General features: G+C 41.9%; 2 protein-coding genes and 1 non-coding gene across 6 annotated transcripts in view; 1 reads left to right on the top strand and 2 right to left on the bottom strand.

The window, feature by feature from the left end:
* The window catches only part of ELK4 (ETS transcription factor ELK4), a 96836-nt gene that overhangs the window by 13080 nt on the left and 58609 nt on the right, over positions 1 to 25147 (top strand). For 2 of the 3 annotated variants that reach the window (XM_045395829.3, XM_005540600.4), the window contains exons 4-5: positions 112 to 228; positions 2536 to 11203. In XM_045395829.3, the coding sequence (XP_045251764.1) occupies positions 112 to 228; positions 2536 to 2634 (216 nt within the window). In that variant the 3' untranslated portion in view covers positions 2635 to 11203. Of the gene's footprint in view, positions 1 to 111; positions 229 to 2535; positions 11204 to 25147 lie in introns of those variants that run through there. The other variant, XR_012432182.1, reaches the window with a different exon arrangement.
* The window catches only part of MFSD4A (major facilitator superfamily domain containing 4A), a 33619-nt gene continuing 23999 nt past the window's right edge, over positions 15528 to 25147 (bottom strand). For both annotated transcript variants that reach the window (XM_005540599.4, XM_045395817.3), the window contains 3 exons: positions 20596 to 20666; positions 19196 to 19316; positions 15528 to 18034 (listed from right to left, as the gene is read on the bottom strand). In XM_005540599.4, the coding sequence (XP_005540656.2) occupies positions 17979 to 18034; positions 19196 to 19316; positions 20596 to 20666 (248 nt within the window). In that variant the 3' untranslated portion in view covers positions 15528 to 17978. The remainder of the gene's footprint in view (positions 18035 to 19195; positions 19317 to 20595; positions 20667 to 25147) is intronic.
* LOC123570888 (U6 spliceosomal RNA) lies at positions 23262 to 23368 on the bottom strand. The gene has a single exon (XR_006695103.1). It is a non-coding gene; the product is annotated as a U6 spliceosomal RNA (small nuclear RNA).

The following is a 25147-nucleotide window of genomic DNA, read 5'->3' as shown; positions in this document are numbered from 1 at the left end:
CTTGGAGTGGAGGATAGGGCAATATTTAGGTTTGGGTTATTTGTATGCTATTTCAAGGATAAAACATCCTGGTAAGTCATTCAGTGAATATTTTTGCTTTGTGTATTACAGACACCCATCATACTGACTCCAAGCCCCTTGCTCTCCAGTATCCACTTTTGGAGTACTCTCAGTCCCGTTGCTCCCCTAAGTCCAGCCAGACTGCAAGGTGCTAACACACTTTTCCAGGTAATTTTGTAAAAGTCTGTCTTCTGTAGTTGGAGCATGTTAAATGAAGAAAGAGGCAAAAAGGCAGGGTCCCACTATTCAGTTTAATCATTACAAAACTTCTATTTAATAAATATTCCTTTTTTATTTTTTGGGATGGCGTCCTCACCATGTCGCCCAGGCTGGAGTGCAGTGGCATATCTCAGCTCACTGCAACCTGCACTTCCCAGGTTTAAGCGATTCTCCTGCCTCAGCCTCCGGAGTAGCTAAGATTACAGGTGTGCACCACCACACCTGGCTAATTTTTGTGTTTTTAGTAGAGACCGAGTTTCACCACGTTGGCCAGACTGGTCTCCAACTCCTGACCTCAGGTGATCCACACACCTTGGCCTCCCAAAGTGTTGGGATTACAGGCGTGAGCCATTGTGCCCTGCCCAATAAATATTCTTTAGATTTATTTTTGAATTTCCAAATGTTAATTTTCTAGCTGGCAAACAGCTTGGATAAATACAGCAAAGTTTCATTTTCATTATTTACTATTACATTTGAGTTAGACCAAGAATTGTTCTATACTGTAGGAGATTTAGAGCCCACCCCATCTTTTTGTTGCTAGAAATTCTCTATTAAAAAAAAATTAAAAAAAAAAAAAAAAAATGGGCCAGGCACTGTGTGGCTCATGCCTGTAATCCCAGCATTTTGGGAGGCTGAGGCAGGAAGATCGCTTGACCTCAGGAGTTTGAGACCAGCCTGGACAACCTAAGGAGACCTTGTCTGTACTAAAAATTAAAAAAAAAAATTAAATTAGGCATGGTAGCACGTGCCTGTGGTCCCAGCTACTTGGGAGGCTGAGGTGGGAGGACCGCTTGAGCCCAATAGATCAAGGCTGCAATGAGCTATAATGGCACCACTGCACTCCAGCCTGGGTGACACAATGAGACCTTGTCTCAAAAAAAACAAAATCCTCTCTCTCTCTCTCTCTCTCTCTCTCACTCCCTGTCTCTCCCTCTGTCACACACACAAACACACACACACATTCACACATACACATACGGGGAAACTCTGCACATAGGTTCCTTCTTTTATTTAAGGATTTTTTTTGCTGGAATGCAATGGCGCTATCTCAGCTCACCGCAACCTCTGCCTCCCGGGTTCAAGCGATTCTCCTGCCTCAGCCTCCTGAGTAGCTGGGATTATAGGCATGCCCACCACACTAGGCTAATTTTGTATTTTTAGTAGAGACGAGGTTTCTCCATGGTGATCACTCTTGACCTCAGGTGATCCGCCCGCCTCGGCCTGCCTCCCAAAGTGCTGGGGTTACAGGCGTGAGCCATTGCGCCTGGCCCAATAATTTTTTTTTTTTTAATAGAGAAAGGTGTTGAAAATGGTACATCAAACACTCCCGTTTCTCCCTCACTCAGAATTGATAATCAACATTTTATATATACGGTTTTTAAAAAGTGAATATTGTATTATCTCTTCACCAAGGTGTTAGGAAAATTCTTGCCATTCCTAATAGGTTTAGCCATTATTTTGCCCAAAACACCTAGACGTTATAACTTAAAGACTTTCTTGGAGCCAATTCATTTACTTATTCAGGGTTGACTATCTCTGATTTTCTTATATTTTGTAATTTAACTTCTCATTCTTTTAGAAATGGAATGATAGGGAAAAAGAAGAAAATTAAAAATCTACTTCTGCTTTTTTTTTTTTTGCAAACATTTAAAATTATTGAATAGGAAAAAAAGTTGAGAATTTTTCATATGTTTTTTCATTGCCGCTCGTGAGCAGATTGAGTTATAGAGTCAGGTGAGACCTTAAGCAAAGTCTAGTGCTCCTATAGCTTCAGCCTGGAATCTCCCTATAGAGCTGGCCTCAGAATACTTGATGGGGAACCTTTTTCTATTACGAACACCCTCTAACTGTTCGTACCTTTCTGGATCTCTTTTTGAGGGTTTATGATTTGCTTCATAATTGAATTACACTCTATAGTGCATATTGTCATTTTCTCGAACTTTCTAAAACCTTCATTTGAGGTTAATTGTAAACCTGTGTACCTTAGGATGTGAAGGGGAAGGTACAGGTTGTTCTTTGTTTCTACTCCATCGAGGTAAGTTGGAGAATGTTAATATTTAATATGTTAGGACAAACGATTTTTGTTTTTAGTTTTTGTTATGACATCATTATTCTTTCATGATAAACAGCCACTGCCTTTGTCCTGTAAGCCGTTGCAGAAGGCTGTTGTGTTTTGCCTCGGGTAATAAAGTAGGACAGAAAGTAAAAGCTGGGGTTGAGTAATAGGATGATAACGTGTTTTATTTTATTTCTCAGTTTCCTTCTGTACTGAACAGTCATGGGCCATTCACTCTGTCTGGGCTGGATGGACCTTCCACCCCTGGCCCATTTTCCCCAGACCTACAGAAGACATAACCTATGCACTTGTGGAATGAGTGAACCGAGGAACAAAGAACAGAGAGACATTCAACATGATTGCATTTGAAGTGAGCAATTGATAGTTCTACAATGTTAATAATAGACTGTTGTGATTTTTGCCATTCCCCATTGAAAGCATCTTTTTAGGATTGTCTTTGAATAGGACTCAAGTTGGACTATATGTATAAAAATGCCTTAATTGGAGTCCAAACTCCACCTCCCTCTGTCTTTTCCTTTTCTTTTTCTTTCGTTCTTTTCCTTCCTTTCTTTTCTTTTCTCCTTTCAAAATGTTTTGAGCTTTGTGCTGAAGAAATTTGTGGTGGGGTTTAGTGGTTGTGCTTTGCAAGAGCAATGAAGAACAAAGTTACTCCTTCTGTCTGTTGGGACCCTTTGGCTAGGAAAAATTATGCTTAGAATCTGTTATTTAAAGAAATATTTGTGAAATGAATTGGTATCTTTAGGACTAAGTGTGCTCTGTAGAATGGCTTAAAATGAGCTGTTCCTAAGCAGGGGAAAAAGAAGGATCATTCCTATTCATACAAAGTAAGATTGGAGCAGTCATACTGGGGAGATTGTTTTGTGTGAACTATAACATGTGTAAGCAACTCCATGAAAAGGCATCTTGTTTACATTTATTCAGGGTGGGTCTCATAGCATATGTATGATCCTGTCTGAACCTGTCAACAGAGCATGGAGCTAGTCTATTTCACTGTAGAAAGATTTTTAGACCTGGGGTTTAAGACAGTTTTTGGAACACCTTGTGAGAATGTGGGACTTCACATCTAGCACAGAAATGCTGTTTGCCCTCTGGGTGGTATGATTATATGCCCATGGAATACAGCATGGGCAAGGATCACTTTTAGGAGGATGAACTTGGATTTTGAATATTTGAAACATCTCTGAGTAAAAGATTTGATCAAATAACTTGAAACAACATGTAGGGGTTTTCTCAATTAGAAGATAACCAAGTGAAGGACCCTGTGTTTTTCCTGTTCATTTTACCTCATTTTCTGCTAAATATTTATCACCTTTCCTTTATGTTTAAGGTTGTTAGAGGTTATGATAGTTTTAAAGATGCAATTAGGAAGGTAGAATTCAAAGCGAAGCCTCCCCAGTCAGTAGCGAAGTAAAGATGTGCTTATTTCTTTCAACTTTTTTGTTTTTTAAATGCTAAAGAACAGAGTTCATTTAGGAATGCTTATACATAGGGATTGGATTGTTCATATTAGTAGTAAAAAATGTAGGCCTTCTTCTCTACATTACCAAATTTTAAAAATATTACCATATGGTAATCAATGCCAGGTACAAATTTGTTGGTTCTCCAAACTGAATTGATATCAGTTCACAGTGGAGTCTTTTGAAAAATTTGGCATTAAAGTCCAGGATTAAATTATATGTTGTCACCATTTACCACCACTACTACCCTCCCCCACCAACCTCTCCCACTGGTTAAACTCGTCTTCTAACCCTGTAGAATCACATGAACTAAATGGAATGAAGGAGTAAGGACTTGAAGGCTCAAACTGACACTGTTACAAACTAGCATCTTCAGATGCATGGTATTTACTTTAAATGTGCTTATATACGTGTAGAGAAGCTCTTGTATAAGAAGACATCTATGCTAGCTAACTTAGTAGAGGGAACATATTCAGTGAGCTGCCTTTGTATCTGTAGTGTCGGAGACTTGTTACTGGTTCATTTGTGGTTATCAGCTGAAGGTTCTGTTCCTGAGATGTGCAATAGTAGTGTTGAAAGGTAGCGTTTAATAGTGATGGGGAACAGACATATTGGACTTTTTTTCCATATTGAATTATTTAGTTTGCATGCCTGTTTGAAATTGGACCTCTCAGCAGCACTTTGGAATAGTTTTATTAGGTTAACATTTTGTACATTAAATAAGTAGATATAGATGGTTGATTTAACTAGATGTGTTAAATTTTGAAAGCACAAAGGTATTTTATCTTTTTGAATTAAAGGAGAAAAGCCATTGATTTGTTTTCACAGATGGTATTTTTCATAATTAACTGTCTCAGCACAGAAGTACCTTGGAACCAAGGGCACCATTGAAACTCAGTTGAAGCAACTTCCTAGCAAACCATTTTAGTGAGTCCTTTTTGCATAAACCTATAGCCTCTGAGAGGTGTAAGGCTGTCACAGATTGGTGATCTGCTATCTCTTTGAGATCAACTAATTTGGAGAAATGTATGTGTGCGTATCGTTTTTTAAGTCAAAGTTTACAACCTTACTGCAGGTGTATGAGGCAGACAGTTCAGTTTATAGACTACCTCCTTCCTGGAAAAGTCTCAGCTTCATATTCTGTTGAATATGCGCAGAATTCTTAGTGTGAAAGGTGATGTACCACTTCAGATCAGTTTTCACTGGAGAGACTTGTATTCGGTAGCTGTAGCTCGTATCCATCCCTAGTCACTTTGCCAGGATGAATGCTGTTGGGCAGCAGTAGCCTAAGTTACAGAAGGGGAACAGATTGAATGGGGTTTTGAGACATCTCTGATATCTTAGCTTTCCTTCTGCTCCGGCCACTATCCACTCAGTCGTGTGCTAGAAAATGTTTAACAACCAGGATCTCTGGGGTGGTGGTGGGGGAAGCCCTGAATTTGTAGCATTTGCTGATTTCTTTGATATAAATTAATTACTCCCCCTGTGGCTGATTTCAAGCCTACCACCTTAGAGTTGAGAAGGGATGTGCACAGTTGGCTCAGAGCCAGTGCTGGCAAACCATTGCATTTACTCCACCCAAGAGTGGATTTTCACATAATTTCTAAAATAATTTTTCTTGTTTATATACTGACTTTTAAAAATACAAAATTAAAATCTCATGTCTGACTTCAGTGATCTTTTTCTTTTTCTTTTTTTTAGAAATGAGATCTTTCAGTAATCCTTTAATTTAATTTTTTAGAGATGGAGTCTTGGTGTGTTACCCAGGGTGGACTCAAACTCCCGGGCTCAAGTGATCCTCCTGCCTCAGCCTCCCGCATAGCTGGGCTACAGGCATGCACCACCACACCTGGCTTAGTCATCCTTCTTTATTAATGGTTTGTCACAGTATGTTTGTGATGTTGTATTGCTCATGGCATACTTTATGTGTTTGAACAAAGGTGGAAATTTTCATTGATTTTTTTTTTTTTTTTTAATTTATGCACAAAGAATCTAGATTTTGAGGACTACGGTAAGAAAAAAAAAGAATTAGAGGCCCTTAAAAGGTCAACTGTAAGCTTTTTAGAGTTAAAATATGAGTTTAATTTTTTCCCACATTTTGACAGTTGAAATTTTGATAGGGACAGTAAGCCCATGAGCTTCTATTAGGCTACTGGATTTTTTTTAACTGGAAAATTCCTTGAAGATTTACATACTATATTATAGACTTTAAAAGTCAAGACTGACTGAAGTAAATCAGAGGTTTGGAATTCTGGAGCTGTAACTCCAGGCTGTTGATAGTATCACTTCAGTTCCATTCACCCCTGCATTGTGTGATGTCCAGTCTGACAGCATTGTTTCATCCTGATCTCAGACTTTCTACCGTGATTCTCAAGTTCTTACAAGTGTCTCTTTATGTTTTTGGTGAATGTGAGCACAGTTAGAGCCACTCAGTACCACTTCTCAATACCTCTGAAGCAGTGGTTCAGAAAAGGAGTGTCCAGCCTTTTTGAACACACAAATTGATCTGTAAAAGTTATCAAACATAAAAACTTTCCCTATTAAGAATTCATATGGGTATATGTTAAACTATATACCGCTATACCAAAGTAATATGTCTGTTATAAAAAATACACAAAAATTGAAATGAAGGATGGCATAAAGAGTAAATCTTGAGGAGCAGTTATAATACTTTCTTTCCACACCCCAGTTCGTTGTCTTGTGCGTCCTCCAGAAGCATACGCTTTACCTAAAGACTGCTGACTCAGCACATTCCCAGTCCGATCTCCAAACATGTATGATGTTCCTCTTATGATATATGGAGAAATCCTAGAGATTTGGAGTTTTTCAGGAGAGCTTATTGTCCGCTTTTGAAATTTCACATTAATTCTTTTTGATAAATTCCCAGATAATCATCCATTACCATATGTATTCCACGGCTTCATTCATATTACTTTCGTCAGTCTGTTGTCTCTTATCTTCATGTTAGGTATGACTCTTTTTATTTTACTAGTCTGCTCACAAACTTGTTTGGGCCTTATGTTGTATTTTACCAACAAATTTAGAATTATTTCAAGTTGTTTTATGTTAAAATATATAACAAGTTACATTTTCTTGCTGCATTAATACGTTTTTTATTTTTAAAATCTGATATTGGCCGGGTACGGTGGCTCAAGCCTGTAATCCCAGCACTTTGGGAGGCCGAGACGGGTGGATCACGAGGTCAGGAGATCGAGACCATCCTGGCTAACACGGCGAAACCCCGTCTCTACTAAAAACACAAAAAATTAGCCGGGCGAGGTGGCGGCGCCTGTGGTCCCAGCTACTCGGGAGGCTGAGGCAGGAGAATGGCGGGAACCCGGGAGGCGGAGCTTGCAGTGAGCTGAGATCTGGCCACTGCACTCCAGCCTGGGTGACAGAGCGAGACTCCGTCTCAAAAAAAAAAAAAAAAAATCTGATATTTCAGCAACTGAAGGAATACTTTTCTTCATAGGTCTGTTCTGTTTTTAACCTCACTGACTGTATATGTTTTATTTACCCGTGCCAGGAATCTAGAATCGTGCTTAGGTGCCATTCTTAGGTGTGAAAACAAGTTTGGAGACCAATGCAGGTCTCTGTGCAGAAACCTGGGGCTCTAAATGAATTTACCAAACCAGTAGGAAAGTTAAAAAGACTACTCATGATGTAGTGTGTCATCTGAAGCTATGATAGAATATATTATTTCTAAAATAGTATTGAGAAGTTAATTATTCAGTCCATTGTAGTGTAGGTGAAGTGTGGAGGTCAGCCATAATTATCTTTCTTCAGCAGATACTCTGACGAGAGACCGGGTTCTATGGAAAATAGAATTATATTCTTGGTTTGGGATCAACAAATGTTGTGTTACTGTTTTAATTTTGCTGGCATTGCCTGAAACAAAGTACCCTGTTATTCCTCTTATGTCATCAGAACTCTGCTTACTGAATTTGAAGTTTTAATCTTAGAATCTAGAATTCTTGTGGCTGGTGGTATATTAAGAAAAGAAGGTGGTTTGATTTTATTTCTTGTACTTGGTGGAACCTTTTACTATAGGAGTCATGTTTTGACCTGTAAGCCGAGCAAATCTGAAAGGTGAATCATTAATGGTAGTATAATTGTTTCATTTGAAGCTGTCAGTTTCTTCAAGTCACTTCTCTGAAAAAAGTTGTGATAGATGGATAGCCTGCCAGAAAATAGCAATTTCTAAGGTGCTGCCATCCACACTTACTTATTGTGAAATATGAAAATCCAGAGTGGTTTGTGTGAGAGGGGAAATACTGGCTGTAAGCTTTCTACAGAAAACAGGAAATTCATGCTGTTATTGACATAATTTTAAAGGAAACTTTTAACAAGAATATTCATGAGGGATACAGTCAACATAGTTAATCTCTTGAGTGCTAACCATTTGAGTATAGTCCACATCAGGAAGTTTTATGAGGTTGAAAACTTTACTTTGAAATATTTAATTGGGAGACTAGACCATTTCTTTCCAAGTCATTCTGATTTATTGTCCTAGTAAATGTATGTGTATGCGTATATACTGATGTGTTGACTGAATGTGTGTGTGTGTGTAAATCTGTTTTCAGAGGGAACATACATTGATGGCTCCTAGTCTATTTTATACTAAAACTTAAAAAAATTTTGCTGCACTTTGCAGTTGCCACTTTTTAAAAGATTAATGCTTTGCACATTTCAGTAGGCCTTAAAGACGAATTGCTTGCCAACATTTTAGAAATACATTGCTTACATGTGACATACTCTAAACAAAGTCATCGTAAACTGTTCTCTTAGGTTCATGTATTATTGAGCAAATAAGGATGTCCTTTCTTAAAATTTCTACATTTATGTTTGCTTTTGTGTAAAATCTTTATTAGTTTGTGTTATAAGTTTCTCCAAGAGGAGGTTTATACTGGAAGCAGTATTTCTAAAGTACAGGGATTTGACCATGGATTGAATACAGTAGTGGAGGAATGCTGGCATTGTGGCCTAATTTATCCTTTTAAACTGTATGTCATTAGTATTAGCCAAAACCTCCGAGTAGAGTGTCTTGGGCTGAATGATCTTCTCAACTTCGCCTTGTTTCCCATCTCATAAAGGCTCCTTCTGGTTGTTTTCCCTTGCAGGGATTGTGAGTCATGCTCACACAGGCCTGGTGTCTTCTGGATGGGGTCAGGGAGGAGGTGGGGGTTTCCTGTGGCTAGCCCAGAGTTCTAGCCAATGGAATCATTCAAGAAGAATGCCTAAAGTTCAGGGGTGGGAATGCCATATATTGGTGTTAATCACTTGGCACTTTCTTGGGCACCAATATTAGCACTGTTTGATTTTTAATAACTGGAAGCACTTAATTATTTTTGTTTAATTTCAACTTAAGGATATTGAGGGTCAGGGAAGTAAGGTTTATTTCTTGTTTATGTTTTCTGGAATTTATAGGGTGTTTGTAGAAGGGATAAATGGGTTACCTAATGAGCCGTTCCTCTGGGCTCTCTAAGGTATGCCCTTTTGGCTAGGATATTTTACAATAATTTGCAAGCTTTTAATATTGTGCTTTGTAAAAATTAACGATTTTTTAAAATAATTTGCAATTGATAGATTACACTTAAATTTTTAAAGTATCCAATTTTAAGTTTCTTTTCCATTTGGTCATTGTTGCTTATTGTCTATTGTGTAGGGGACACAATCCTAAGATATTTCATTGTTTTGTTTCTTGGGGCAGTATTAACCAGTGGCCTTTGTATGTACATTCATTGCTTACATTTATTGTTTATGTGGTAGAGTAGCATTTTTATGAACTTCCCTGTTCAGTATTAGTGAAATTAACAGATGCATATATGTAAAGATAGAAAAGAAATGAATACAATTAATTTTTTATTTGTTGAGTCCTATTTATTTGTTTTGGCCCTGGATCTTTTCTAATCACAATTATATTTCTTTACTTTTGCCTTTGAGCATTTTCATTTATCTTTATGGGCAGGGAAGATTAAATATGAATTCAGTCCAGTCATTTTGTTACCGGTTGGTGTTAGTTTGAGGCAAGTAAAAATTTTTGATTAAAACTTAGAATTACGCCCTTGCTTTATCAAATAATCAAATTGGCTAAAAAATAAGGGTATGTAACTTTTCATTTTGAAGAACAAACCAGTAATTTTTCATGAGCCCTACTCGATCTTCTTTTAAGAAGACCTTCCTAAGAGACAATTAGGGATGAGTTTGATTAATGGGAAATAACTCTAGGTTAGATTATTTTAAATTTCATACACCCAGTGATTTAAACACAGTGGCAGTGGCAGTTTGTGAACCATCAAGTATGGACGTCACTTAAAAATTAAAAGATGTTTAATAATAAACTCTTAATTTTCATTCCACCAATCTGTAATTCAGAAGAAAAGCATATGTCTGCCATGGGACTATTGCAGTGCGTTCCATCAGTGTTAACACAGGACAGATGTGTTATTTTATGTATATGTCTTAGTTTGGGATATGTGGTAGTAAGAATATGTCAAGAGTGCTTTCTTCAAACCTGTCAGCTCAACTGAGAAGACAATTACTTCATTGTTTATTTTTTCCCTTGTTTTATTGAAATCTATATCTCATATCCAGTATCTAACACTTTGTAGAGATACTTACATATAATGTAAGTGCATACCTACCCAAAGGAATGGATAAGTGTTAAAGTGTTACTAATAGCTTATCTTAGTTAATTTCAGCACAATTTACATTAGGGACACCTAAAAAGCACCTTCAGAGTATTAGAAGCACCTTTTTTTTTTTCTTTTTCCTAAAAAAGCAATTAAAATGGTCACTGCTAACATTTATTAAAATTCATATTAGTTGATGAAACAGCTGGAGGGAAGCTGCCATATCACCTAGCTAAGCAGTCTGACTTACCTGTTGGGAAACAAAGAGATACTGCTCTAAGATTGAGTAGGATGATTGTAGCTAGAGTCTTGAATTCTATCTGTATGTGGCAGAGAAACTTTATAGAGAGTGTAGAGGTGAGCAAAAGGATGCGAAAGCACTTTGAGGGCTTTATAATAATATGCTGCTTGAAAAATAAATGTGTAGTTGATACTCAAGTGCATCTCCAGACATAGTAAGGGGTTGCTCTGACCAATCAGGTGATCATTTTTTCTATCACTTCCCAGGTTTTATGCAAAAATTTTGTTAAATTCTATAATGGTGATATTATGCATCTTTTAGGAAAGATATACATTTTTAAAAATCTATTTTATGTAAACTGACAGAGGAATTTGCTTTGTATAATGCAAGCTGGCTTTACAAAAGCACTGTAGCAAATTTACTACAAGTCTAAAAGTATACAGATATGTTAATAGATATATGTGCAACTAGATATGGACAGCAATTGTATTTTTTTAAATAAATATTTTTAACAAAATGATTTTCTGAATTGATTATTTATTTCCCTTCTCTCACATTCATTGAAGTGGTCTCTTTGCAGTCTCTGTATTACATTTTCATCCGTGCTAACTGTGGGTCAGGAAAGAGTTGTTTTCCCAATGGTTATCATTAAGATCTGGCCTTCAACAATTTGGTATGTATCTGCATTAAAATATTTAAAGTCTAGATTCAGATAGGTGGTGAACACGGGAGATTGTAAAATGATTGTAGACATAAAAGGAATTAAGAGAGAACTGAGTGGCTAGAAAAAATATTCACTATGCGAAATCTCTTATTTTACTTGAAAAATTTGTTTACATTCAAAAAGAGTTTTTAAAAATTTAATCAGCTGGGTGCAGTGGCTCACACCTGTAATCCCAGCACTTTGGGAGGCCAAGGCGGGTGGATCACCTGAGGTCAGGAGTTTGAGACCAGCCTGGCCAACATGGTGAAACCCCATTTCTACTAAAAATCCTCCCAAAATTAGCCAGACGTGGTGGGGTGTGCCTGTAGTCCCAGCTATTTGAGAAGCTGAAGCAGAAGAATCACTTGAATCTGGGAGGCAGAGGTTGCAGGGAGTTGAGATCACACCACTGCACTCCAGCAGGGGTGACAGAGCAAGACCCTATCTCAAAAAAAAAAAAAAAAAAAAAAAAATTAGAGGCTTTTATCTAGCCCTTGTAAAAAGCAATTTAGACTTCACTTAGCAAATTAAATTAGGCTTTTTCAGAATTGGGTCAAAATAATATACGTAAGGGAAAGTGGGTTGTTTTGTTTTGAGACGGAGTTTTGCTCTTGTTGCCCAGGCTGGAGTGCAGTGGCACGATCTCGGCTTGCCGCAACCTCCACCTCCTGGCTTCAAGCGATTCTCCTGCCTCAGCCTCCTGAGTAGCTGGGATTACAGGCATGTGCTACCACACCCAGCTAATTTTGTATTTTTAGTAGAGACGGGGTTTCACTATGTTGGTCAGGCTGGTCTCAAACTCCTGACCTCAGGTGATCTGTCCGCTTCGGCCTTCCTAAGTGCTAGGATTACAGATGTGAGCCACCGCACCCAGCCCAAAAGTGGGGTGTATAGGTGGCAAAATGACAGCAGAGAGAGCTGTTTCATATCTCTAAATGAAAATCACAGGAGGATAGAGTGACAGATTGTTCTGGGGCAAAGGGGGCAGTTCACTACCCTGGTGAAATGGGTGCAACGTCCCTTTGGTTGGTGGGTCAGTCAGCATGTGGGGCACAGTGAGGAGTGCTGCATGCTCCTAACACACTGCTCTCAGAGTATCACCTGCGACGGCAGCCCCATGAGGCAAAATCAGTTTGGGAAATGGGTTCTTCACAGAAGTTCAAAAGGGATTTCAGAATATAAAGAGTGCCAAGCCCTTCAGTTAAAAAGTCTGTTTAGGCTGTGCGCGGTGGCTCATGCCTGTAATCCTAGCCCTTTGGGAGGCCAAGGCAGGTGGATCACGAGTTCAGGAGATCGAAACCATCCTGGCTAACACAGCGAAACCCCGTCTCTACTAAAAATACAAAAAATTAGCTAGGCGTGGTGGTGGGTGCCTGCAGTCCCAGCTACTCGGGAGGCTGAGGCAGGAGAATAGCGTGAACCCAGGAGCCGGAGCTTGCAGTGAGCCAAGATCGTGCCACTGTACTCCAGCCTGGGCGACAGAGCGAGACTCCATCTCAAACAAAAAAAAGCCTGTTTAAGTCACCACCATTTTCTAACCTTTCTGACTGTTGACACTTCTTTTGAGAAGCCTACCTGTTTTGCAAGCACTTTCTGTGTTTCATAGTTGCAGTTAATGACAAACTAATACCCTAATATTGGGTAATTTCCCAGGGTTGGCATTATCAGGTAGGAGATAATAAGTAACAGTTATATGATTTTACACTGATTGTTGCTACAAAACACTGTACTTACTGGAGGACATCTTGTAACTGCAGGGGGTCAATGAAAATGACTTCATTTTATTAAATGAAACAGAAGTGGGCCGGGTACAGTGGCTCATGCCTGTAATCCCAGCACTTTGGGAGGCTGAGGCGGGCAGATCACTGGAGGTCAGGAGTTGGAGACTAGCCTGACCAACAGGTGAAACCCTGTCTCTACTAAAAATACAAAATTAGCTGGGCATGGTGGTGCATGCCTGTAATCCCAGCTACTTGGGAGGCTAAGACAGGAGAATCGCTTGAACCCGGGAGGCGGAGGTTGCAGTGAGCCAAGATCACGCCATTGCACTCCAACCTGGGCAATGTGACCACAAAATTTATATCTTCAGCCTTGACTTCTCTTTTAAACTCTAGACTTCTATATCTAACAGCCTTCTTGACATCCAAGATTGCATCATAAGATGATCATGTCCAAAATAGAACTCTAAATGTCTCCCCATGGCATTCCAGAGTTAAATGGCTTCATCATGTATCCAGTTACTTAGGTCAGATTCCTTCAGGTCATCCTTGATTCTTTTTTTGTTGGTTTGAGACGGAGTTTCACTCTTGTCACCCAGGCTGGTGCGCAATGGCGTGATCTTGCCTCACCGCAACCTCTGCCTCCCAGGTTAAACCGGTTCTCCCACCTCAGCCTCCCAAGTAGTTGGGATTACAGGCGCCTGCCACCACACCCGGCTAATTTTTGTATTTTTAGTAGAGACAGGGTTTTGCCATGTTAGCCAGGCTGGTCTCGAACTCCTGACCTTAGATGATCCATCTGATTCGGCCTCCCAAAGTGCTGGGATTACAGGCATGAGCCACCGTGCCTGGCTCATCCTTGATTCTTATCTTTCTCACCCTACACCCAATCCATCAGCAAATTCTGTCAGTTTCACCTTCAAAATATTGCTTGAATCCAGTCACTTTCACCACTTCCGTTGCTATCTACATTTCCAAGCCACCATTATTTTTTCGGTCTATTGCAGTTCCATGCTTGCCCCACAGTCTCTTTTCCATAGCAATCAGTGATACTTCACATATGTAAATCAGATCGTGTCATTTGCCTGCTCACAACTCTCCCAGTCATCTTATATCACTCAAAAAAACCTCTACACATACCATGACTTATCTGGCCTGTAGCAACCACTCCCACTTGTTCTGTGTGACTCTTCCTCACTGCAGTTGAGCCATACCAGCCTACTTGCTGTTCCTCCAGTACCATAAGCATATTCCAGCCTAAGGCTCTTGTACTTACTGTGTCCCCTGCCTGATAGGATGTTTTCACATACTTGGATAGCTTGGTCTTACATATCATTTAGTTTTCTACACAAATAGGACCTCCTTAGAAAGGCCTTCCAGAGCATCTCTCTCTCCTTTTTTTTTTTTTTTTTTTTTTGAGACAGAGCCTCACCCTGTCACCCAGGCTGGAGTGCAGTGGCACAATCTCAGCTCACTGTAACCTCCACCTCCCGGGTTCAAATAATTCTCGCACTTCAGCCTCCCCAGTAGCTGGGATTACAGACTACAGGTGTGCGCCACCACACCCAGCTAAATTTTGCATTTTTAGTAGAGATAGGGCTTTGCCATGTTTGCCAGGCTGGTCTTGAACTCCTGATCTCAGGTGATCTGGCCGCCTCAGCCTCCCAAAGTGTTGGGATTACAGGTGTGAGCCACTGCGCCTGGCCCCAGAGCATCTCTTGACATTCCCTATTCCTGCCCCCCTTCCCTGCTGTATGTTTCTTTGTGGTGCTACATTACCCCTCACCCTGTGGCATGTTACATAATTTGTTTGCTGTCTGTATGTCTTCACCTGCGGTATAATCCCTGTGAGGCAGGGACTTCTGTCTCAGTCACCACTGTATGTCTGTACCTAGATTAGTGCGTTGAACATAGCAGGTGCTTAACAAATCCTTTTTGACTGAATAAATGAAATTCACTCTAAAAGAACTCTATGTCACTGTGTCTTCTTTTAGTGAATCAGATGTGCCTGATGGGTTAGATTTCCATACACAAGTAGCAGAGGGAAATCTGAAAACGTTGATTCCACAGGATTCTGAAATGTCCAAATTCCTGAAAGGAAGTTGAGGAAGAAAGTCCTACTTGTGTAACTGATTGAGAAGTGTGTGGTGTAAGAATCAGTGTGCCTTTTCCTTATTCTGATTTTATGTAATAGGGAATAGTAGCACTCAGCCCTGCTATGAGAGGTTCTTCTTTTATTTAATTTTTTTTTCTTTTTTAAAAAAAATCAGTTTCCCTTGTGAGACAGTTTTCTTTCTTCTAAAATATAAGCCATATTAACTTATAGTATGAGAGAGACCTGTCTTTGGGAACATCAGGCCATTTGTTTCTGAGTTTATACAAGAGGATCAATTGTTCTTTGTAATGGATAACACACTTAGTAAGTTGAAATGTTTTATTTTAGGAAAGGTACTCTTAGATTTGTTTTAATGTTGTTTTCTGTATTAACAAATTAGTCACAATCAACTTCGATATAGCCATTGATTCTTCTTTCTAAGTCTGTATAAAAAGGATATTTTCTTGAAAAACCGCAAGAAAAATACAACTGCTTTTTCATTGCCCAGGTCAGTCACTCGCTACAGTCAGACTGCATTTAAATTAGACTGGCATCTAATACTTCTGAGTATTTACAAACATAATTAAAACTATACTCCTAGACCACCAGCTTTCAAAAAAGTTGGATCTGCTTGACTTGCAATAAATATGTACCAAACATGAATAATTTCTAAGCTGCTTATGAAGAGGTTTTAAAAATTACTAACATTTATTAAGCAGTTTCTGTGTCAGGCATATTGTGAGTGCTTTATACAAATTCGCTTAATTTTTTCAGAATTCCATTGAGGTAGGGTAGGTACTTTTAGAAATGCCATTTTACATGTGAAAAGTGAGGTTGGAAGAGCCTCAGTAACCTGCCCAGGGCCACACAGCTAGAAGGTGAGCCAGTGCTTGAGCCACGTTTCTCTTTCCAGCCAGATTCTCAGCACTCAGCTGTGCTGCTGTTGGTCACAGCTGGCTGACTGGACCAGGAAGAACCTTTTAGTGTCAGGCATGTGAATCACAGCACTTGGGACAGGTTACCAAGAACCATGATCACTTAATTTTTATATTTATACATGTACATTTGTATATACATAGAGAAGGTGCAGGCAAAACCATTTTACAGTTACTCTAACAGCCATTTGCTACTGCCAACAGTCTCAGGACTGATCCCTGTCTAAAGCTGGCAAGTTTACATTCTCCTTGTATCACTGCAGGATTTGCTCTGGACAGAAGCGGTAACTCCTGAACAAATTCTGCTTTCAGTCTACTACTGCACAGCTTGAATTGTTCAGTACGCCCAGCTTTTTGTGAAAGAAAAGGCCTTGCCATGGTATAAAGAGGTTTTTTTCCCCCTATAAAAGATGTAATATTTTTGGCTGGGTGCAGTGGCTCACGCCTGTAATCCCAGCACTTTGGGAGGCCGAGGCGGGCAGATCATGAGGTCAGTGAGATAGAGACCATCCTGGCTAACATGGCGAAACCCCGTCTCTACTAAAAATACAAAAAATTAGCTGTGCGTGGTGGCATGTGCCTGTAGTCCCAGCTACTCGGGAGGCTGAGGCAGGAGAATCGCTTGAAACTGGGAGGCAGAGGTTGCAGTGAGCTGAGATCACGCCACTGCATTCCAGCCTGGGCGACAGAGTGAGACTCCGTCTCAAAAAAAAAAAAAAAAAAAAAAAAAGATGTATCATTTTCATTAGGTATTTTCAGAAATTCTTAGTGCTGTTTCTATATCTTTTATATGCTAGTCAGTGTCAGTAAAGAAAAATGGAACATCCATCTCCTTCTCCCGGGCGATTTCTGGACCAGTTAGCCTTGATTACTAGCAGTGGTATGCTGGTAAATGTTTAAACACTGGCTCTCTGGGATCTGTAGCTTTTGCCAGTGTCCATGCTAACACTCCCACCTGGCTGATTGCAGGCTACCAACATGCTATCACCAAGAGTGGGGTTGGACAAGGTGCACAGTAGCACACCATCATACATCGTAATTCCACCACACAGGTACCATGGACAGAAATTACCTCAAGAGCAGCAAGATAAAATTAGGAAGTGATATGCTTTGAATATTTATTACCTTTGTTTTAAATGTAATTGATTTAATTATAAGTTTGTATGATTTGATTTTTAATAATGGCTGCATTTAATAACCAGCTGTCAACATGAAAATTTTACAATCAGCTTTTCTAAGCTGGTATGAGCTAGCTTAGCATACCACTACATTAGTATACCAAAGAGAGCAAGATTCAACTTCTCCTTTTAGTGTCTGAGAATATAGATAAGCTATTGATGTCTGCAGCGGGAATTTAAGGGACTTTGGACTATTAAGTGAAAAGCACAAAAATCCTTTGAGCATGCCAGAGAATAACTTGCAGCTTGTTTTGCTTAAATTGAAATATATCTACATATAGCAATGATCGTGGAGCTTTACAATTTCAACCTATTTTTACAAACTTCAATGAAGAATGATCTCAAACCCAGAGTATGGTCCATGCATGAGGTGACAAATGGAGTGAAGCACACGGCTGTCTCCTTCCTTCCCATCTGGGTATCTGGACAGCTCTTACCAACAGTCTGAACCAGGGAAGAAGGTAACTTGAGAAGCCAGGTAAATTTCTAATGATTTTGACCAGGTACCAGGACCCAATTTAATTTCCTCTACCCAACCAAGTTTTAGTGGAGAAGACTAACGGTCATTGAGAGCGCCTCCACCACCACCCAGCTTTCTGAAACAGTATGGTCGTGCTGGTGATCAAGAGGCTGAAAGTCTTCTCTTGCCTCCTTCACCCAGTTTTACCTCTGGTAGCACTCAGAGTTTTCCATTGCAATTGATCTGTCTTGGGTAGGAACTACAAAAGAAAAACAAAACAAACAGGTAGCATGTTTCAGCAGCTCTGATGAGATGCAGCGATGATTCATTCTGAGAACTTACCCAGTCTGTTTGTTTCTCTGCCATTCTGTGGCTCTAGAGGGAGCAAAGTGAAAAGTCAGACCCCCTAGTTCTGGCGAACAGTTGGTGGAGGCAGTTTCCTGAGACTACTGTCTAGGGCTTGGGGAATGTGTCTGTCTCCCATGAGTAAGGAACCCATTAAGTGTTACTCATTTAATATTCAGTAAATATTAATTGAATGTAGGTCTTCAATGAAACTCTGCACTGTGGGAACCAGTACTGCTGTCTCAGAAGTGAGGCTCTAGTTAGTGCTGTTTTGGGGGCCACCTTTCCTTCTGGGCCTTTGTACTGAGTGTTTAGAGGATGGATATGTTAACCTACTGAGAGCAGATGGTGGATGCCTGTTCCTTTAGTCTTTTCATGATTATTTTGCTTTTTATAGAGAGGACAAAGTCTCTGCCTGGGCACCTTCTCTTTAAGAACTGGCTTTGCACACAGCCGATACAGTCCCTGGGCACTTTGAAAGCAGTGGGCAAAAGGGCAGGTAAGGGCTCAGGGTTATGAAAATAGCTTTGGGACTCCCCCTGCCTGGGGTCTCTAGAAGGGAGACTATTCTTAGGAGTTGTCTCTGCCCTGAAGGAGGCTTTCTTTGCTACTTGGCCTGAAGGACTTCTTTTTGAAAAAAACATTTGGACTAGAATCAAAATCCTGAACTGCAAAGAGATGGCCAATTAGGCCGTTGGGCTGAGTTCCAGCCAAGGAGTCAGGCTCTGCCTTTCAGTGCCCTGAACAGGCTGGAAAGAGATTCTTGGCTCATGGTTCCGTGGTATGGTGGGATGCAGGAAGCCAAGTTCCCAATCCATGCCCCTCTGCTAATGGAGAAACCATGAGTCAGCTGACCCAGCTCTCGCCTATCTTAAGAGTCCAGCGCAGACAATCGTATGGAAAGCAGGAAGAGGGGAAAAGGAAGCTGTAGAAAAATAAACATTTCCTTGCATTTTACTTGGAACAGAGCAGCGTTTCTGGCACGTTAAGATCCATAGCATGTCCCCTGTTTCCCCCCACCCCCCGCCCCCGCTCTGTTTTCCTCCTCTTGTGTAGAAACAGATTCTTTCCTTACCTGATGGGAGTCCAGGGTGCATCCTGTGGAAAAACAGGAGCAAGATATAGAAGGTAAAAGCCAGGCAACCAAAGATCACGCCACAGACCAGGAAACTATAGCTGCCCTGAGCCTGGAATATCTGCCAAAGGGGAAAACACAGAGACACAGACCATTAAAACTTCATGTGGAAGGCGTATTGGAGGAAGCAGCCTTCTCCATCCTTGGCTGGTTTTTCAGTCAAGTTGAGGCCCGTCACACCAAGAGATGGAATCACGGGGAGGAGGGAGACCGTGGCCTTATTTCAAGTTATGTGTCTGGAGAAGGCAGAAGTCTTGCTCTAAGGCAGGGGCTGGACCTCGTGACCCCCTGCAGTCCCTTGGCAGCTCTGTGTTCTGGAACCTTCTGACAATCTCTATCATCACTGAAATTTCAGTCATACTAGGGTACTTCTATACCCATAAGCCCTAACCAGAACTTTGCAAAGGATATATTGTTTTAATCTTTTATTATGAGAATTTAAAACATGTTAAAGTAGTATATGGAGCTCCAAAGAACCCATCACTCAACTTTAGCAGTCAGCACCAGTTTCATCTGTGGCCTTGCGCTTCTTTTCTGCACTAGGTTACACTAAAGCAAGTCCCAGACATCATGTCATTTCAATGAGGAGGGTATGGTGAGATGTAGCTCTTTCTCTCCCTCCAGCAGGGCAAAAGAGGAGGAAAGGAGAATTGAGTCACGATGAGGGAGATTTTGGAGGCTGAAAGATCTAGATGTGAGGTCCTCTCTGTCAGTTACTAGAAGTGTGATTCACCTAGGGCAAGTTGCTAAATTCATCTGAGTTTCCATATCCTCTGTTGTAAAAAGGGGAATAATCTACATTATAGTATTCAATAAAAAGTAGATGTTAGGTTTTTTGTTTTTTTTTTCCTGGTGAACAAATGAAACATGGGTAGATTTGAAGAGAACTGGAAGAGTTGGCCTTCTCGGTCAGGGCCGGAGTTGGGCAGGAAGCCGGGCCCTCTGCAGTGCGGCCAGAGGCTGTGAGAGGTGGGGTAGGGAGTGGTGGGTTCCGAAGGGATGGAAAAAGAACTCTGACTGCAGTTCCAACCCATCTCAGGCTCTGAGAGCTAAATAGCATTCCCACGGGCCACCTCTGGCTCCGCTCCCAGACATGGCTTGTGTTTGCTTTGGACTTTTCCATGCATCCGTTCACATCTCCAGATCCCACATATGGAGACTCAGCTCTCGGGGCTGGCTTGGAAACGGAAACAGGTAACGCCGGCACAGGGGCCCTGCTGGCTTTGCAGGAGACTCAGGAAAGGGACAGTTTGAGTTCAGAAGGCGGCTATTTGCATCTTCTCACCTGTCAGAGGAGTGCTCCCCAAATGCTCCCCTCGCCCTTAAAGGTCCCCACATACCGAACCAACCAGCATCTGTAGCACCATCTCGCCAACTCCTGCCCCTGTCACCAGCACTGTGGTTGCACAGCCTAACAAAAAGAGAAGGTTTGGTTTGGTAAAGGCAAGTTAAGGAGACAGAAGTCAGTGTTACAGTCCAGGTTCTTGGCCAGGCGCAGTGGCGTATGCATTTTGGGAGGCACATCCTAGCACTTTAGGAGTCAGAAGTGAGAGGATCTTTTGAGGCCAGGAGTTCAAGACCAGTCTGAGCAACATCACAAGACTTCGTCTCTACAAAAAGTAACTTTTTAAAAAATTAGCCAGGAATGGTGGTGTGCACCTGTAGTCCCAGCTACTTGGGAGGCTATGGTGGGAGGATCCCTTGAGCCCATGAGCTGGAGGCTGCAGTGAGCCATGATCGCACCACTGCATTCCAGCCTGGGTGACAGAGTGAGACCCTCTCAAAAAAGGGGGAGGAAAAAAAAAAGCAAACTTAGGTTGCTTCTGGGAAACCTCTGGAAGATGGCATGGTGGAAAGGACTACTTTGGATTTCTCAGACATGAGCCTGTAACTTTGCTTTGGGAATGCCGAGGTCTTACTGTCATTTTGTCCCTTCCTTGTTCTGAAACCTTCAATTGCTCATCACTCTCTCAGGGTAGATCCCATCTTGCTTAGCCCTGGCATTCAGCACCATTCCCATTCTGACTGCTACCTACCTTTCTAGAAAGATTTCTTGATATCCTGAGACTCGCCCTCTGGTGCAGGCAGACTGGTGTCTTCGCTGTCCTGGCATTGCACTGACCAGCCATACGCTTTCATGAGTCTGGCAGCATGGCGCAGACCTTCAGAGCCCAAGCTTCAGAGTCAGATGGGTTCAAAGTCACATAGCCATGTGACCTTAAACAAGTTCCCTAACTTCTCTAGGCCTTGGTTTCCTTCTCGGTAAGATGGGCTTCACACATCCTTCACAGAGTTACTGTGTGGGTAACTCTGATGTAAGACATGCCAAGAGCCCGGCATAGGACTGGCACACAGTAAACTCAAAACCAGCCCAACTCTCTGCCCAAGCCCTTCAGCACTGCCTTCAGGATGAAGGCCAAGGGCTTTCATGTGGTTGCAGGGCCCTTTAGACTCTGCCCCTGCTGACGGCTCAGGCTTCTCTCTCCCCCTGCAACCCCCATACTCTCACCTCCAGGCCAACACACACTTTTACTCCCCACTGAACATTCCTCCTCCTCCTGTTTTCTGGTAAATTATCATTCACCTTTTTTTTTTTTTTTTTTTTTGAGACAGAGTCTTGCTCTGTCACCCAGGCTGGAGTACAGTGCCTTAGCCTCCCAAGAAGCTGGGATTATAGGCATGCACCACCACACCTGGCTAAGTTTTGTATTTTTAGTAGAGATGGGGTTCCATCATGTTGGCCAGCTGGTTCCCATTCATCTTTTAGGTCCTAGTTTTGACTTCCATCAGTAATGTTCCTCCCTGGTCCCCAAGCCTGGATGGGTTGCTTCTCTGTGCTGTGCTATCACCCTACACCTGCTCTCACCACACTGTGTTGACCAGCCAGCCCTCCCCACAAGGCTGGAAGCCCAGGAGAGGATGGCCATGCCTTGTCATATAGATCACTGGCATAAACCAGTGCTTGTTAGTAGCACAGCAGCTAACACATAGTCGACACTTTTTTTTTTTTTTAATAAAATGGTTGTCATCATTGTCTACTCTGGACTTCATGTTCCTTTTAGCTCGTTCAGTCTCACTTATGTTCAGACTTGTCTCTGTGCCTTTGCTCTCATTCTGTTCACTGCCCCACCCTGCCCAGGAATGCCTTTCCATTTTCCTCTCTGCTTTTCTAGATTCTGGGCCAGCTCACATCCCATCCCCTCTATGAAGCTACTTTTATTTAAATCAACACTGCCCCCTCACTCCCTTCCCTGAATTCCAGTAGCACCCAACTGTCTGTTCCACTCATTTGTTTAAGAAACTGAGGACCACTGGGTTCTGTGCTAACCACTGAGGATGCTCAGGTGAATACTAAGAGTTAACAAGACATTGAGTGCCTGTGAGCCAGCTTCGATGCTAAGTCAAAAGCTTTACATTTTTTCTGATTCACAAAACAATCATAAAAGGCAGGTATTTGCATCCTTATTTTACAGATGAGAAAACTGAGGCTCAGAGAGGGGAAGGAAGTGAAACTGCACAAGGTCATAAAGCCGGTAACTCTGGAGGCAGGACTGCCAGGTGTGCAGTTGCCTGCACAGCCCATGCTCTTACCCTTGTCCCTTGCTGGGGTCATGTTGTCTAGGAGAAGAAGCAGATAACATAGGTACAAAAGTCTTGAGATGGGTCAAACATGAGAGACAGGAGCAACGTCAAAGGGCACAAAGGGGAGGCACACCTTTCCAGTGGGGATCAGAGGAGCTTCCTGGAGGGGGATGCTTCCTGCAGTTGGGTCTGGAAGGAAGAGCAGGCAGATAAAGGGGCGAGATGGAGCGGGGAGGACGTTCCAGGCAGAGGGTTCACCACGTGCCAAAGCAGGCAGGTACAGAGCAGTTTTTGTGCTATCAGGGAATAGCATGTAATTTGTGGCTAGGATGCAGGTTTCGAGGGGAAGCAGGGAGAGAGAAGGTTGGAGAGAAAGACGCTCCATAGGTAGATCTGGAGGTTGTGATCAGCTCTATTTTCTGGGTTTTTTGGGGAACACTTCACATATTTGCATGTCATCCTTGAACAGGGGCCATGCTAATCATCTCTGTGTTGGTCCAAGTTTAGTACATGTGCTGCTGAAGTAAGCACAGCCCTGTTTTACCGTGTGGAGGGTGGCTTAGTACATGGTCCTCACCTCTGGCTGCACAGTAGAATCACCCAGCAGCTCTGGGTCAGTTGCATCAGACTCAGAGGTAAGGCCCAGTCACTGGGTTTTGGTACCAGAGCTCCAGGTGATTTTAACGTTCAGCCAGCTGGGTTAGATGGAGGCAAGACTGAAGACAAGGAGACAAGTCAAGACCCATCAAAGAAGGGATGGAGGTGATTAGAACTTGGAAAAAGCTGGGTACCATTAACTAGTCCAAGCAGGTCAATGAAGATAAAGCCCTTAAATTAGGCAGGGACAGTAAGAAATGAAGAGAATGGATTTGAGTGATCATTTGCAGGTGAATCAATCAATATCACTTTTTTTTTTTTTTTTTTTTTTTTTTTTTGAGACGGAGTCTTGCTCTGTCATCCAGGCTGGAGTGCAATCTCAGCTCTCTGCAACCTCCACCTCCCGGGTTCAAGCGATTCTCCTGCCTCAGCCTCCCAAGTAGCTGGGATTACAGGTGCCCGCCACCGCACCTAACTAATTTTTGTATTTTTAGTAGAGACGGGGTTTCACCATGTTGGCCAGGCTGGTCCCAAATTCCTGACTTCAAGTGATCTTCACGCCTCAGCCTCCCAAAGTGCTGGGATTACAGGCGTGAGCCACCGCACCCGGCCTCATTTATCATTATTAAGCTCTAACATTTGTTGATCACCTAATAACTCTTGAGTTTTGCTGTGTGACATGTGATAGCTACCTTATTTCATTACTTCATTTATTCCCTTGATTCTTGGAGACTGACGGGCGAGGGAGGAGTCTGAGGGCTCCTGGGCCCTAGCCCGTGGGAGCTGGGTGCGTGGCTGTCCTGTTGTTAGGACAAGCGGCAGGGAGAGGCTGTGTTTCCTTGGCCATGTCCCGTAGCGCCCAGCATGATGTCCTGAGTAGCAGAAAGACGGGTGAGTGAGGGGCTGCCTGGATGATGACTGGCTGATGCATTTTCTGCCCTCAGTTTTCACCATGGCCAGGATCTCTTCAGAGTCACGATGCAATGGAATTTATACCAGGTGTGCCCTGATTTGGGGGTGTTTCTCAGATGATGTATAGTACCCCCACTCAGAGGAGCCAGAAGCCAAAGAAACTCAGATGCACTTGAATCTCTAATTCACTCTCTCACAGGAATTGTCTTCTAAACTACAAATTAAACAGCGCAGAGAATGGTCTCACAAGCTCAGAAGGGATCTGGGAGGAAATGAACTGCTAAGAGGGTTATTTTCAGTTACTTTCACTTACTGCTTTAAACTATGCTTCTATTGTTTGAGGTTTTAGCAGTGAGCACATACGACTTATATAATTAAAAAAAATTCCATTTTGAAAACAAAAAGTGTGCAGCTTTATCATAGAAAAGATTTTATTCCTAACGACTGATGGTGATGTTATGTGCTAAAATTATCTGGGGCTTATCCCTCGATTTCAAGGATCCAGGCTGTGGATGACAGCTGGGTGCAGCTCTAACTGCCCTGACTCTCCCTGTACACCAACTTCCCCCACTCCTCTCTAAAGAAATTGCTCATCTTTTTTTTTTTTTTTTTTTTTTTTTTTGAGACAGTCTCACTCTGTCGCCCAGGCTGGACTGCAGTGGCGCAATCTCAGCTCACTGCAACCTCCGCCTCCGGGGTTCACGCCATTCTCCTGCCTCAGCCTCCGAAGTAGCTGGAACTACAGGCACCCACCACCACGCCCGGCTAATTTTTTGTATTTTTAGTAGAGACGGGGTTTCA

The sequence above is a fragment of the Macaca fascicularis genome, chromosome 1, assembly GCF_037993035.2.
Source record: "Macaca fascicularis isolate 582-1 chromosome 1, T2T-MFA8v1.1".
In the NCBI taxonomy this organism is placed as follows: domain Eukaryota; kingdom Metazoa; phylum Chordata; class Mammalia; order Primates; family Cercopithecidae; genus Macaca; species Macaca fascicularis.
The sequence above is the reverse complement of the archived record's forward strand: the minus strand, read 5'-3'. Positions and strand labels throughout refer to the sequence as shown.